Source organism: Xenia sp. Carnegie-2017, unplaced genomic scaffold (genome assembly GCF_021976095.1).
Source record: "Xenia sp. Carnegie-2017 unplaced genomic scaffold, XeniaSp_v1 HiC_scaffold_25, whole genome shotgun sequence".
In the NCBI taxonomy this organism is placed as follows: Eukaryota; Metazoa; Cnidaria; class Anthozoa; order Malacalcyonacea; family Xeniidae; genus Xenia; species Xenia sp. Carnegie-2017.
The window spans coordinates 3,238,857-3,254,777 of NW_025813488.1; the positions used below are offsets into that span (position 1 = coordinate 3,238,857).

General features: G+C 33.2%; 3 protein-coding genes and 1 long non-coding RNA gene across 5 annotated transcripts; 1 reads left to right on the forward strand and 3 right to left on the reverse strand.

Moving 5' to 3' along the window:
* Positions 1 to 81: 81 nt before the first annotated feature.
* Positions 82 to 6,227, reverse strand: LOC124452784 (WD repeat-containing protein 43-like). The gene is made up of 19 exons (XM_047003395.1): positions 5,967 to 6,227; positions 5,462 to 5,590; positions 5,262 to 5,383; positions 5,046 to 5,166; positions 4,746 to 4,882; positions 4,547 to 4,649; positions 4,409 to 4,473; positions 4,263 to 4,323; positions 4,073 to 4,183; positions 3,631 to 3,861; positions 2,797 to 2,858; positions 2,636 to 2,726; positions 2,466 to 2,555; positions 2,349 to 2,380; positions 2,067 to 2,130; positions 1,876 to 1,989; positions 1,457 to 1,529; positions 458 to 513; positions 82 to 263 (listed from the first exon to the last, which is right to left on the reverse strand). Exons 1-19 carry the CDS (start codon positions 6,156 to 6,158, stop codon positions 177 to 179), a joined length of 1,941 nt encoding a protein of 646 aa, XP_046859351.1. The 5' UTR covers positions 6,159 to 6,227; the 3' UTR covers positions 82 to 176.
* Positions 6,228 to 6,958: 731 nt separating this feature from the next.
* LOC124452856 (WD repeat-containing protein 86-like) lies at positions 6,959 to 12,313 on the reverse strand. The gene is made up of 5 exons (XM_047003483.1): positions 11,055 to 12,313; positions 9,951 to 10,881; positions 9,307 to 9,442; positions 8,898 to 9,001; positions 6,959 to 8,594 (listed from the first exon to the last, which is right to left on the reverse strand). Exons 2-5 carry the CDS (start codon positions 10,737 to 10,739, stop codon positions 8,445 to 8,447), a joined length of 1,179 nt encoding a protein of 392 aa, XP_046859439.1. The 5' UTR covers positions 10,740 to 10,881; positions 11,055 to 12,313; the 3' UTR covers positions 6,959 to 8,444.
* A 393-nt stretch (positions 12,314 to 12,706) lies between these two features.
* On the reverse strand, positions 12,707 to 15,787 carry LOC124452857 (protein KTI12 homolog). Of its 2 annotated transcripts, none has more exons than XM_047003485.1 (10): positions 15,545 to 15,787; positions 15,414 to 15,465; positions 15,281 to 15,333; positions 15,084 to 15,139; positions 14,770 to 14,843; positions 14,617 to 14,692; positions 14,041 to 14,124; positions 13,893 to 13,955; positions 13,659 to 13,727; positions 12,707 to 13,020 (listed from the first exon to the last, which is right to left on the reverse strand). In XM_047003485.1, the coding sequence occupies exons 1-10, from the start codon at positions 15,693 to 15,695 to the stop codon at positions 12,949 to 12,951; spliced, it is 750 nt and encodes a 249-aa protein (XP_046859441.1). In that variant the 5' UTR covers positions 15,696 to 15,787; the 3' UTR covers positions 12,707 to 12,948. The 2 variants fall into 2 exon arrangements, with proteins under 2 accessions (XP_046859441.1, XP_046859440.1); XM_047003484.1 differs by having other exon boundaries at positions 12,707 to 13,092.
* On the forward strand, positions 14,033 to 14,783 carry LOC124452858. The gene is made up of 2 exons (XR_006950898.1): positions 14,033 to 14,108; positions 14,539 to 14,783. It is a non-coding gene; the product is annotated as an uncharacterized LOC124452858 (long non-coding RNA).
* Positions 15,788 to 15,921: the final 134 nt, after the last annotated feature.

Sequence of the window (15,921 nt, forward strand, 5' to 3'; positions counted from 1 at the left end):
TAAATGTTAGTCCCCGAATGTTGAATGCCGTCGTTTAGGGAAACGCAACGCTTTCTTCCAAACATTTGTTCATACTGAAAATAACGAATTTTACCTTCGTCATAATTTTGTTAAAATTTTTTTACAGATTATAAACGTTCGTATCACGTGATTATATTAACTTCGCTATTTTTGATTTACAACTCTGATTTTCTTCCGTCATCCTCCGATGTGCTTGCATCCTCTTCTGATTCATCTCCGGAACTTGAAGAAACAACGTCTGCCTGTGGACAATGTTGCAAAATGAAAAAAGCTATTTACGTACCCAGAGAAGTAAAAATCCAGCTAATTTGGAGATTTCTACACCGTTTAATCCTAAACAGTCTGTCTACACACATTTTAAGAATACGTAAAGATAGAAGGGAAACCTCTACATATTTGACTTTGGTTTCAAATTGTACAATAGTTTATAACTCACCATTGATTCAACGGAGCCATCACTCTCCGCTTCAAAATCTGACATTTGATCAGAATCTAAAAATACATAAGTTCACAAATTAAATCTTTGACGCTAAGATAGTAAAATATAAGTCTGTTCAAAATTTCAAGCAGCTGCTGGTTCAGTTAGAAATGAAACATCAAAACACTTTGAATTATCGTGTTTCAGATATCCTAACCCTATCAAAAATCATCATCACCATCAGCTTAGCAATACTTTTTTTCCTTCAATAGATAGCCAAGCACGTCAATGACAAAAAATGAATGATAAAATGTGTTATTATATTTTTAATGTGTTGTTAAAAATATTTCAAATTATTTCGCTAGTAATTACGTATTTTTTGTAATACAGCTTAAAAATTTATAAATTTTGTAAAATACAAATTTTAAACATCTATCAAAATAATAGAAGTGTTCGAAATAGCAAGCTGCTGTTGGATCAGTTTAAAAATGAAACATCAAAAACACTTTGAATTATTGTGTTTCAGAAACCCTATCAAAGATCATCATCTCCACAGCTTCAATTAAAAAAATAAAATCTCAGTTAAAAATGGCGGTGTTTAAACTACCATAAAATCTGTAGGTGTGGGGAAATCTTATAAAATAAAGAAAGAATACGAGTATTTATGATTTTTAATTACATTTGTTCACAAATTGATTTTTAGACGTTAAGATTGTATAATACAAGTACGTTTAAAATTTTAGGCTGCTGTTGGATCAGTTAGAAAAATGAATTGAAAAATCAAAAACACTTTGAATGGTGTTTCAGTCTCTTCCTATCAAAAAACATCATCTCCACAGCTTCAAATTTACAAATCGGTTAAAGATAATTGGTTTTTACATGAACCATGAAATCTGCTAGTGTGAGGGAAACACTACATTATGTGGGAAGAATGTAATGGAGAAATATGAAACACAGAAATATCGCCAGAAAGAAAATGATACTTTAAACTAAACTATACAATCTTTGAAGGTATACCATCTTCTTTGTAGATCATCATTGGTTCATTCAATTGATCTTTCTCAATAACTTCGTCTGTTTGAGCTGCAACCTTAAAAATATGATCCCAAGTATTTTACCAAAGACAGAACTAAATAATATTGTATATACGTAAAAATACACAACGAATAAACGACACATGCTTTTAACGTGTTAATTGAAAATGAACGAAATTCAAAGTTCCGAAGGGAACTCTTGTGTAAGCGCACATCATCAAGCTTTCTAGGACAATCTTTTAACTACAGACATTAAATATCAACTACGTATTGTCAAAATAGTAAGTTTTCATAAACAAACCTTAAAAACGTCACGTGACTAAAGATACATACGTAAGTTGGGAAAGATTTTGCTGGTACAACTCACTATATATAAAAAGTCGTCATATTATAAAAAATTACCTGAGACAACATTAAATCCAAGCGACCTTGTAGCTTACATAGACGACTGTGAATACCAACTCGTGATTCAAAAAGTTGATATAAACCACCAAGTGAATCAACAAGATTCGGTACCTGAAATAAGTATTAATGCTAATCTCCAATCATGCTGCAAGATGCTATATTATAGATACGAAATACAAACTACTTACGGTCATCAAATATGCCATATGTATGCTCATTATATTTTTAATCCACGGTACCAGATGACTGCCTCTGTAAAAATACATTTCACAAATTATGAAAAAAATGAGATGAACACAAACATATTGAAAATAATATGATATCACAATGAATGTGGCATTACAGAACATCAGAATATAAAAGAGTCAGCATTTTTTCATCTGACGGCAATTCCTATCATTTTCTATATAAATTCATCATGTGTCCCGTTCTTTTGCATTAAAAATGAAAACGATTCCACGAAATGTTACCTCGACGGCGAGGATTGTATACGTTGTACTAGCTGTAAAGAACAAAAAAATATCCGAAGAAGTAAAGTCAAATCTTAACAAAACGATTTCACGATAAAAACAACAAACAAAACGAACCTCTGTCAAAAACGGAATAACATAATTCACAGGTAAACGTCGTAAAGTACTTTGAATAACTTTAGGTTTTGTGCTGCCATTCAGAACGTCCTACCAATCAAAAACAAATCATGTCTAACATAAACGCAAATAATTGATAAAGAAAAGATAAAAAATCAGATATAACAAACCTCGAGCAGTTTTTTATCTTGACTATTTAAAGCTTGAACGAGCATCTGAGTTAGAGAACCAACTTTTGGAGTTGAGCCTCTTGTAGAAGTGCTTTTAAAAAAATTGATTTCAGTATTATTAAAGACAATTTTTACATCAAATTTATGGTAATGAAACGTACGTTGTTCCCTCGGACGTTGACGGTGTTAAATTCATTGTTTTTAAACGATCTTCCATCGACGGCTAAGAACGAAAATCATCAAAACTATATATACATATAGGCAACAATCTTTAAAACTGTACAACAGTTATTTTGCAAAATTTTTTCCAATTAAGTCAAAGTTACATATAGTTATTATTTGGGAGAATTTTAACACAAAATTTGCAGAACCAGACATGATGCCAACCAATAGTTTTTTATAGTAATTATGAACATGATAATGTCATATTGACGTGATCTATTTATATCAAGTACACCAAAGTCAGGACAAAATCTTCCCCAAGATACTATCTATAGTCATGCGATGTATGGTAACATTTTCAGAACTTACAACGTAAACAAGAAACTTTATTGTTTAAAAAATTATCTTTTTATGTTTTTTGGTGCAATGTATATATAAATTGAAAGATTTGAACCTGCGAGTGTTGTTATGTGCAATGCTTATTTAAAAATGTAGGTATGTACACCATCCTGGTTAGAAGTGAAATCCCGAGGACTTTTTGTGTTGATGTTGACTGACATTTTGAGAATCTCAGTATTCGTCCACCTCACAGTCAAGTGATGAGCACTGCTGAAGATGTCAACAAAACATCATTTAACACCAAAATTAGCAGTCCTCGGGTCTTCAACAACCTGCAAAGTCTACATCTACAAACATTCAATTTCTATGTATTAGTCAAAAACTAAATTTCACAGAGCTAAAATGAAGTTGAACGGTCATCTTCACTGAAGAGATTTTGCTTGTCATTTTATGCGATGCACAGATACTTATGTGTTGTACTCGTTGACACAAACCTCTTTGTTTGTATTTCTTGTTGATTCTTCATTTATATGAGTACTACTACCACTTTCTCCACATGATGGCCGAGCAAGAGCCATATTCTCAACACTAACAGTTGTTAAAAGATCATTCTTCACAACAGCTTTGTTTGTGCCAGATCTTTGATTGTTATTTTCCTCTCTAAGAAGTAAGCCAGGCCGGTAATCCCGCACCAGACAAACATTGTCATCCAAGGTTTCATAGTTCTACAAAACAAGAAATATCTAAATCTTAAAATGTTAACAATATAAATGAATGATACTACATCTTTATGACAGAGTAATTTTCAGCAATGTATACATAGAAGTTTGACCCACACTTATATCAACTAATTTACAACTCTGTATTTTGGTGAATATACTCATAGTATAACAGACATTTAATCCTAAGCTACTGGTACAACAATAGTATACATACAATGGTTTCAAAAACTGGTTTTGCCACAGATCCATAAGCAATGAGCAGTGAAGGCTCTGAACTATCAACAAATTGAGCAGATATAACAGGAATTGGCTCAGGTGTGGTTTCCTGAAAATGATAAAACATTCCAAGTAAAAATTTGAAAAAGTCATTAGGAATTGATTTACGATCTATTGAAAAATATCACCTTTGTTGCTGGTGTAGCTAGTTGTAATGTTGTTTGTGGATTAACTGGTTTTTTCACAGGTCTACAGAGCAAGATTGAAAGCTTACTTGATAAATCTTTTGTAAATTCTTTAGAAAATAAAGTAGTTAAAAAAGGTATATTTATACCCATTAAGTGTTGGTTTGAATAATTGAAGTTGACCATCTAATGATACAACAACTAAGCACAAGGTCTGGAATAGAAAAAACAACAAAAAGTGAGATAATGATAGGTTAACAGATTACATGTATGAGCTTATTGCATACTTTTGATTTTCCACTAAATCGAGAGAGTTCAATAGAGACAGCATCATCGGATATTGCAAATGAAACAACAGAGCTCCTATCAGCAGATTTCAAATCGACTTTCCTGTAAAAATATAATAAATACTCTCCCATAAAAATAGCTTGAATTTAAATTTTTGAATGATAACAAATAATTGATTTTTCACGACAAGATTCTTACCAAGCATTAATAAATCTATCTTGTTCAGCAGATGACAGAAAATAAAAACCATCTGTTTCGCATGAGCTGGACATTTGATCATTTTTAAGTTGAGTGAACAAAAGTTGAGATACGGACGTTGCATGACCAGTAAATTTCTATTGAAATGATTCAACAATTATTATAAAATAGAACCACAAAAACATGAGCCATGGTTGGCCAAAATTATGTTTTTTATGTTTCACTATCTTCATTTCATTCCTCTCGTAAAGATGGCCATCATTTAATATAACACATAGGAAACACAATCATTAGACATACTTGAAGAATTTCTTTAGTTCCCAAGTCCCATAAACGAATATCACGACCAGCAGATAACAAACAATCTCCTTTAGGGCTTACTTGTAGGGAATGAACACTTAATTTGTCACCTTTCCACTTGCTACAAAGAGATACCGTGATTTTATAATTCATTTCCTAAGAGAAATTGTACAGATAATTGATCATGATACACAAAACATGACAAGTAAAACAAACCATTTAATTTCCTCTGTTTCCATATCCCATTCGGCAATGTAACGATCGCTTGAACAAGAATAAATAAAATTTGAAGTTCTATGAAATTTAACATCATTCACTCTGTCCACGTGTCCTTCTTTCTATAAAAAAACAAACATTCAAATGACTTGGTTTTTTCCTCGAAGGCAGATATCTGACAACCACTTCGACAGTCTTACCAGATTATTTGTAAATTCACCAGTCAAAACATTGAACAGTAAAATGTTCCCACATTTACTTCCAACTGCAATCTCACAAGATGATTCCAATAGAGAGATATTTTCATTGGCTTTTCTCTTACGACGTTTCTGCCAAAATATTTAAAATGAATTCCTTAATACATACACATGACAAATCAAGGTTCACTGAAAAACATAAAAATCAACTTTAAAACCACATTGTGAATATGCGCTATTTTATACTCACTTCATACAGATGATAGTGAGATTATTAAGTTCATAAAATTATGTCAATGTAGAAGACAATTGCATTATTGAAAACAGTAAGGGAAGGCTTGTGGTACAGTGGTACTTTGGTAGACAAGGATAACGATAGAAATTCTGTTCGGTAAAATAGTGATATTAAATTAATTTTAAATTATATTTGTAAAGGCTATTGGTGAAATGTAAAGGTGAAGAATTTCAATTTGTCCATAACGTCCAACCAATAGCTCATATTTCTTACCGTTTGAATTTTTTCGCTGACTCTCCACGAAAGACATGTAAGAGGAGAGCTCTGTAAGCTCTTTTTTGGGGTAACATCGTGTTTTAGTTTACCATTATTACAATCCCAAACCTTAAGACGACCATCTGGAGTGATCAGGGCGAAAAATCGACCATCATTTTCAAATTTACAACAGCAAACTCTATTGTCCATTTGCCATTATTCCATATTCACATCACACGTGCTAGTTTTAGCAACATGGCGTGCGTAATGCGCACAGTGACTGCGCAGCGTTGGCTTGCTTTACCGTTTGGAGAACTGGTAACGACCAAGCACGTTACTCCAGATGAATTGATGAGATCACCGTCCATGGTGAGGGTGGAGGGTCAACCACTGAAAGTGCTGGCAGTGCCGTGGTGACTAGTTTAAATGTATACGATTCATATAATTAGGCAATATTGTATATTTCTAATTATCAGGTTGGCTAATTCATCAGTTTTTTCACGACTAGGAACATACTTTATATTATGGCTCATAAATACGGTTTGTTTCATGTAATGTTGAAACAAGTTTGGTGGGTTACTCCAAAAGTTCCCAGTTTCATTGCATTTTGTAGGGTTAGAATAAACTACACATTACACACCTAAAAGATAAAATAACATTAAATCATTTTTTACATTAGGTGTTCAGAAACAAATGAAATAGAAACGCATTATTGATCAACGTCAAGACTGCCATTAGGCGTCAATATATACTACATAAACAAGTATAAGCAGGTTAAAACGACCACCAGACCATCTTATAACTATAGATAGGTCTTTGACACTAAAAGACACTTGCACTTTCATAAAATATCGCAGAGTAAAAGTGCTTTCTTTTACTGCAGTAAGGGTTATACGATTAGGCGTTTAGACTTGCTTAAACTTTCTGATATTAACAATAGTAACAATGAAACCAACACTTAAAACTGTACTTTAAAAGTTAAATATTCGAGACGTGACAACAGTCGCTAATAAAGCAGTGCAACAGTTTAATATTTCTGAAATAAAAGGAAAACTAGCAGCCAAGAAGAGCCGAAAATTGTCATGCAAAAACCTATAGCCTCGTTTTTTTTTATCATCACAGAGCCTGCAGTAAACAAATATACTGTTCAAAACCAGCATACAGAAAAGAAAAAACGTCTTATGTTATTATACAATGCCTGTTCAATGCAAATTCTGTGAGTGGCAACAGCAAGTTTATAAAAAAGTGGCTATTTTCCACAGTTGTTAAAAAATAAACGGTAACTTTTGATGACGTTTCTTCTCAAAATAGACAAACGATGCAACATCATAAATTGTGTTGCTCGACAAACCCCATTAAGATAGAAAAACAACTTTGTGTAATGCCCTCGAAAGATTCTTGTAAGAGTCAATTAGCCCAGCTTTGGAACACTAAATTAGATACAACCTTTAGAAAATTGTTAAAGCAGCCACGGTAATTCTAATCCAAGATTGACTGCAGTACACAGGAAATACACAGAAACTCCTAAAAGTTTTCTAGTGTGCTTACTACAAATTAGAAATAAATCATTCTTTCTCAGAAAAAATCGAGCGTACGTTCTTTGTTGACGATACCAAAGTATGTTGACTTCATATGTCCTTCAACAATGTACGTTCTTTGTTGACGATACTAAAGTATGTTGACTTCATATGTCCTTCACCAATGTACGTTCTTTGTTGACGATACCAAAGTATGTTGACTTCATATGTCCTTCAACAATGTACGTTCTTTGTTGACGATACTAAAGTATGTTGACTTCATATGTCCTTCACCAATGTACGTTCTTTGTTGACGATACCAAAGTATGTTGACTTCATATGTCCTTCAACAATGTACGTTCTTTGTTGACGATACCAAAGTATGTTGACTTCATATGTCCTTCAACAATGTACGTTCTTTGTTGACGATACTAAAGTATGTTGACTTCATATGTCCTTCACCAATGTACGTTCTTTGTTGACGATACTAAAGTATGTTGACTTCATATGTCCTTCACCAATGTACGTTCTTTGTTGACGATACCAAAGTATGTTGACTTCATATGTCCTTCGCCAACGTACGTTCTTTGTTGACGATACCAAAGTATGTTGACTTCATATGTCCTTCACCAATGTACGTTCTTTGTTGACGATACTAAAGTATGTTGACTTCATATGTCCTTCACCAATGTACGTTCTTTGTTGACGATACTAAAGTATGTTGACTTCATATGTCCTTCAACAATGTACGTTCTTTGTTGACAATACTAAAGTATGTTGACTTCATATGTCCTTCACCAATGCACGTTCTTTGCTGACGATACTAAAGTATGTTGACTTCATATGTCCTTCAACAAGGCCTTCTGCTTGCAGTTCGATTTTTGTGTATGATTTACCCCATCATAGGAAAGAATTTCTTTTTCAAAAGAAAGTAATATATGAATTTTGAAGCCATGAAGGAAAGTCAGCAAATCAGAGATCAAGAAATGGTCAACTGTGACGAATTTCTGTTTGACGTCACGACCTCAATAAGTTCATCCTCGTCGTCTTCGTCATCTCTAAGCTTTGATGCATCCCATATTCTGAGCGTATTGTCATGGGACCCCGTGAACAATTTTCTTTTGCACAACTAAGTAAGAAAGGAAGAAAATGGTTTTTTAATTCCTCAGTTCTTACATACTCCACTCTTGTGTCTTGATGCCAAAACTTGAGTTTTTATATACTCAATTCTGGTGTCTTCATCAGGAGTAATTTGATGTTGAATCTTGAGTTCTTATATACTCCAGTGTAACGTCTTCATCAGGAATGATCTGATGTTGAAATTCGAGAATACGTATAAAAAAGTCAAGTTACAACATTAAACCTCTCCTGATGAAGACTATATAGCGTCTTCGTCAGAAGACATTTAGTGATTATTGAATAATTTACAAACCACGATTGCATTTACTCCATGTAAATGTCCCTTGAAAACTCTTTTACACGAACCAGATTTCGTGTTATAAACTCTGGCAGTCCCATCACCTGAGCCAGTGATCACTAATAAAGGTGAAACGGACATAAACGATACAAATTTCTGAATTCGAAAAAACTGTGCTGTTGGATTAAGCACAATTGTTCAAATAGTTGAACTCTTTTACGTTTAGGTATCTTTCAAGCAATCTTCATGAAATAAAATGTCCCACACGATAACAAATGTTTAAAACTTTAACTGACAATGTTAAGATTGCCTACGATAGCATCTTCCAAACTAACAATGTGAACAACATCTTAAATTTATAGTTTAATGTTGCTATGAAACTCTACAGGCATCGTCGGATGTTATTATCTTAAAATAAACCCACCTATACCCTCTTCAACGAGCAAACATCCAATTGTGTGAGTGTGCCCTTTAAAAGTCCTTGTGCAGTCTCCAAACTCTACCAACCAAGAACGTACAGTTTTGTCTGAACTTGACGAAAAGAGCTGTTTGTTGTGAACCTATAACAATTAGTCAGAAATTATTGAACATTATGTACAGTAAAAAATATCGATGCACCTATTAATCATCTATCAAATATCAAAGTTCTATGATATTTGCATACTCTATCCTTGAGGAAGCTGAGAGTAACCCTTTACGTACTGTATGTCGAAACAACACAATAGATAAAATCTAAGTTTAACAGTTCTTGCAATATCCTACAACAGTTATTTCATACATCTGTTTACGGTCGTCAAACGTTGCAAATATCAAACAGTACACACACACATGACAATAAAATTATTAAGTGCACTTCTTGTTGAGAAGGAAAACATTTGTAAGGGCAAAAATACAATTCATAACTAACTCATGTATTTTGAGGAAAATAATTGTTGCTCGCAACAAGAAATGTTCTGTATAGTTGTGACGTAGCATTATTTATTATGAATAACCGCCACTTCACATAAACGCAAAGACTGTAACAGCTCGACTGTAATGGCTGTTACTCTATTGAAACAGAAAAAATACCTGTAAATTGAGAACTGTAGCATAATGTCCCTTCAAACTTCGAAGATGTCGACCAGAAAGAAGATCCCACATGCATATAATCATATCAGTAGACCCTGTAAACAAAGTCTTGTTGTTGGAGTCGATAGCCAAACACAAAACGGCTCCTGTATGTTTTTTGAACGTAACCAAACACTTGTTCGAGTTTATACCCCATGATTTTGCTGTAAAATCTGCCGATCCGGTTATTAAGAGACCATCGTTGCTGTCTATATCGATGTGCGTTTGCCGTCTTTTGGAGTTGCTTACGAGTAATATAGGGAAGAGACTTCGCCTGTGACCCTCAAATGTACGCAGTAAGTCTCCCGTTTGGACGTCCCAACAGCGTGCTGTTCGATCGTAAGAACCTGAAAACAGCAAGCCTTGTGAGTAAATAATCTTGTTCACTGTCGATGAATGTCCTTCGAATATTCGAACACATTCGTAGGTTTTTAAGTCCCATTGCCGAATATTGCAGTCGGCAGATGCCGTAAAAATATAATCGTCGGATACACAACAGTTTGTTATGTAACTTGTGTGTCCCTCCAGAACGCCTATACATTCCTCCATTTTAATATCCCAGACTCTTCCAGTATGATCTTCTGAAACGGTTATAATCTTCTGTTGGTCATTTGACATACAGATCGCATTTATAGCGCCAGTGTGCCCTTCCAAAGTCTTTAAAAGAAACGTTTTATTTTTCTTTTGGTTCTTTAAAGCGCAGTTCGCAGATGACGGCGGAGAAAGCTTCTTCGAGCTACCGGATCCCATTTTTTTTTATCTAAAAACTCCAACCACGAAATTCAGCCATTGAAAAAATCTCAATCGGTTTTGACATTCTTGAAGTGACCGTCGGTTTTAGCCAGTTCTGTGACGCAGGGATGAGAAAGTAGTATACCTCGGCCTGATGGAACTAAAATGTTTCGAAATGAAACAAAAATTAATACTTCAGAAGTATAGTAATAAAATAACCCAGTGTTTTTTATGTATTGACGATGTTTAACATCAGACACGGCAGGCATACAGCTCAAAAATACGACATTAAATATTTTAATCTTCTTTACGTTTAAACTGCTTTTTAATTACCTGTGTTGTCAAGGCGATGTCCGCTGCTTGAGAAAAAACCTGCTATGAATCATAAACCGATAGCAAATGGACGTCTGCAAGATATCTACATCTGGAAAAATTTAGTACAACTCAATTTTTTTAAAAGAATGTAACCATTCGTGTAGATAGATAGTTAAAAAAATACTTAGAGAATGCTTAAGAGAATGCTTTAACACCGGTACGGAACCATGGCAGAGGAACGTACATATGTAAAATGAATAATGGCTTTAAATATTTACGCCTGTATCAAAAAAAAAGTCGTTATTTAAAGTTAATCATGATACACATATAACGAAAAACTTGGTCGAAATTTTTCAGTTTTTCGTTTTTGGGATGTGAAACGTTTTTCTCGTTGTTCTAAACAGCCAAAAGCACAGTAGATGTATTAATACGATGAGATATCCCATAAATAAAAAATTTATACAAGAAACACGCGTTGTTGTCGATGACGCACAATAGTTTAAAATAGTACAATCTTATTAATCAGATCCCGCAAACAATTTTTTCAAAGTATTAGCTAAGTAGCGGAAAATATTTCACAACGCAAACAATATCCTATTCTTTTAATTAATGTACCAATTTCAAATGCACTGAGGGCTGGGGGCGGGTGGGGAATGATAGATAGGATTTCAAGTTATAAAAATCACTTGATACAAAAAACAATTTCGATTGAAAGCAAAATTGCAAAAACAATATCCTGTCAATCTATGAAAGATTTTAAGATCATATGCGAAAATCCCTGAACGGTATTTCACTAACGTCTAATAAAATCGTTTGAACTTTGAAAGTTTCTATAGCTTTGCCTAGAGGTACCTTTTGCAGGCCATCTTTCAAGAAAGAGAACAACAAATATGAGTTGTCATGACAATAATTCAAACACTTGCAAACTAGGCAGGTGCAATGAGATAACATATAGTTAAAATAAAACTCCTACACATGTCAGGTACGAATGAAGTCTACATCCATACAAATGCATTCTTCGTCAATACTAATAATTCAAAATCAATATTTTTAAGTAGATTTATGAGAACACAAACAAATCAATCATAACTCATCTTGATCAATGTTTTGAAGTCGATGAAAAAAGACGAAATACATGTGTTTTTTAATTGTAACGTTAAGTTTCATATTTTTTATGTTTTTTTCGTCATCATCAAAGACAATTTATGGAGTTCTTTAAAAGTGATCGAGTTACATAATAATATAGTTGTTTTATATGACTAAAAACACATCTATTTATGTCTCAAAACTATAGTTGTTTATTGCAGCGTCAAACTTGAAATACGCTCTGTAAAATATTGTGGTTGGCAAGAATATGATTGAACTAAAGCCGTAAAAGTTAATGATTTTTTCCAATGCGCACTTAATTACAATGGATGATTCAAATACTGAATTACAAAAACTCCTTCGACGACACATTTTCATAAAAAATTCAATTTGATTTATGAAACTTAGTCCATCAGAAATTTATAACTATTTTATGATAGCAAAATAGTTTGAGCAAAACATAAACAGATATATAACATAATTTGACAAACACTGAGCCAATATGAACTGAATAATTAAAATTGACAAGCATAATTGTATTTTCTTCAAAATAATTCTCAAAATTTCAAAAAGTCTAAAACCACTTCATCCATAAAAATTGTTAATCACAAAATTTTCCAATCATTTTATAATATTGACATGTACAAACATAAAAAGCCATAACGAGACCCTCAAACACACACGACGGAGTCAATTCATTGGATGACATTTCAGTGCGTAAATTTTCTCCCGAGTAAAACTTCCGGAATGTTTGCGAGGTAATTGCGCACGTGAACCACGTGACAAAGTACTTTTCTTACACGTGATAATGTATACTTATCTTTGTTCATGTTACAGTGCTGTTTAGATAATCTATAAACATGTTGGTGACTTTATTGGTATCTTCAACTGGATGCATCTTGGAATAAGTAATGAATTGTTTACGTAATCGACGTAACTCTGACATGTTCACGTGACGTTGAAAACACACCTTCAAAGACAATATATGAACAATTGAGACGAAAATATTTAATGGATCTTGTCATACGACTGTGGTATTAAATAAATTAGAAAGATGTGTTTTTAAGTTATCATTATTAAGGTTGAATGCGAAAGAATGTTAAATGCAGTGCGGTGTTTGAAATTAAATGAAGATATGATCTTCGCACTTTTGCTGGACAATTTAAGCAATTGTCTCATGAACCTGAAAAATTCAGGTGACTCAACGGTGATCATATCTTCATTTAAGGTTGAATGCAATAAAAAAGAATATTTTTAACAAACGGAAGGAGAATGCACAACATGTTATGAAATAAAGACATCTTTTAACACGCAAAACGTTTTATGAAAATTTAAAAATAAAACTGAATTAAACAAAAAAAGAAGATTTTCCAAAACACAGACGTTAAACTGTTATTATTATATTGACGAAATTGTAACGAAAAAAAAATTGACAGTTTTCATTTTGGAGCCACATATTACGTATTATTTAGTTCAAAATTTTCACACAACATGGTAAAGAGATTTGTCGTTTGAATGCTGTAAATAATGACGAACCTTATTGCTAGCTCCTGGAATGATTATGACCTCTCCTGGTAAATTAGTCTTCTGCGCAGTAAGTATCTTCTAAAACAAGGGAAATTGAAAACGGAAAAATCAAAGACAAATCACACAATCACGAATCACGTGGCTTACACGTACAACTTGTCACGAATCACGTGTCTTACACGTACAACTTGTCACAAATCACGTGTCTTACACGTACAACTTGTCACGAATCACGTGGCTTACATTTATGACATCTTGCGTCTTCTTGTCCAAATCAGAGAGGAAACTTGTCGCTGACAACGGTTGCTTGACAAAGTAAGCAAATAAATTTCACAAGATGTCAAGCATGACAAAACAGGAAAGATTTCGTTCACCCTCCAACAGTCCTTACACATTCAGTGGCTTGGTTTGGTGGCGGAGGAATTCTGTTAATGACAGCGTCATATATTGCATCCATTGGTAAAACATCCTTAACCTTAACAAGAATAACAATATTGTGAATACATATTCCCATTGCTATGGTTGATTCATTTGAGTAAATTTAGTAAAGAGCCACAAAATTGAAACTCAAATGAAGTAATCTTCCATCATAAATGTCTACTTAAATATTTAAAGAAATTTTGGGTTCAGTTTCATGACAGAATAACATAAACTCTGATCCAGGAGGTTGTCTATGTAAGAAATGCAAATTGTGTTTCATTTAGCAATGATTGCTGCATTGAAAGCTTCAATTTTGTCCTCTTCAACTTTTTTCATAAAGTTTTTTTAAACTTTAATTTCCAATGTAAATGAAGAAATTTTCACCCTGTAATTTTGATAAGAAACACTTGGGATAAAATGGGAGGCACACGCAAAGGATTTTATGCAAGTAGATACTTATTTTTTCCAGAAGATGTGTGCTAAGAACATGACCTAATCACGTTCACATTAAACTATAATCCAGACAAAAATTGATGGACCAAATTACCTGAACTGTAAAAAGTGGAGAATCCCAACGATTTTTTGAATCGGGTGGCTCAAACCGCATCATTAATTCATCCATTCTACAGCAAGAAAACAAAAATAGAAACTCTCGTGTGCTTTGTGAAAAACTTATATGAATGCTATAAATAAAACTTACAATTTATCTTCATATTTATTTTCTCGTTGTTTATTCCACTCAACACATTTTTCTTTGGAGCTTTCGCAATACACCTTAAAAATACATAATTAAATAAATCAATAACACAAATCAGTCACGATGTTTTCTATTTCTCTTGCACTGAATGCCAAATGGTAATTAAAACACATCCTCTCTGCATCCTGTTATACTAATAACAATAAATAACATAAACCTACAACCTGCTAAGACAGTACATTTGGATTTTTCAGTACATTTTATCATAAACATCTCAACATCATCTCAAAAATCCCCTGCCATGTCCATATACTTACCACACAATGTGGTGTTTTGTGCGCCTTTGCCGAGCAATATAATTCATATCTGTAACCTGAAACATTAAAGAGAGATTGGATGTTTAGTATCTAGCAATCTGAATATTAATGACATCGATAAGATCTTCCCGTTTACCATGTACAATCATCTATAAATAAACACGTGAAGTCGCTCGCAAACACATAAATTGATGTACCTTTGATATAATTTAACGAGTCTAGAATCACGACAACATCTCTCGACATAAACCTTGAAAAATAATTCCAAAAAAACAGTTCTAGCGACGTTGACTTTAAATATCCAGAAAGGGTGATTTGAAAACAGAAAACCTTTCAACGGCGGACTTTAGGGAACATCTGGCTGACTTTTCGTTGCTCGAAGCTATAAAAAATAACCCAGATGTTTATACTATGAGTATTCTAATAAATTTCGAAAGTTTTTTAAGTACTTGCTCACTCACATGAGTACACTAAGTTTTTATCCAACTCAAGCAAGTCATCATTAACGACTTTAACAACTCTACCACGTTTCAGTGAAAAATATTTCTCCAAATCATGACATCTGGTTGTTTTTCCTGAAGCAGGAAAGCCACACATCATAATAAACGGCATTTTGTATATAAAAAAGCAAGAAACACATTAAAAACTGTATATTTCTTCAAAATTAACATTTTGCTGCCTCAAAGTGTCCGCCATCTTGCAATATATTCAAGGGTTTGAATCATTTTAATGCGAGATTATGATTGGACAGTCGTCTCCATGGTAATTGAAGTTTGATTGATTGTAATATTGTAATCAACTTTGTAAAGAATAATTACAGTTATTTTTTACACTTTTC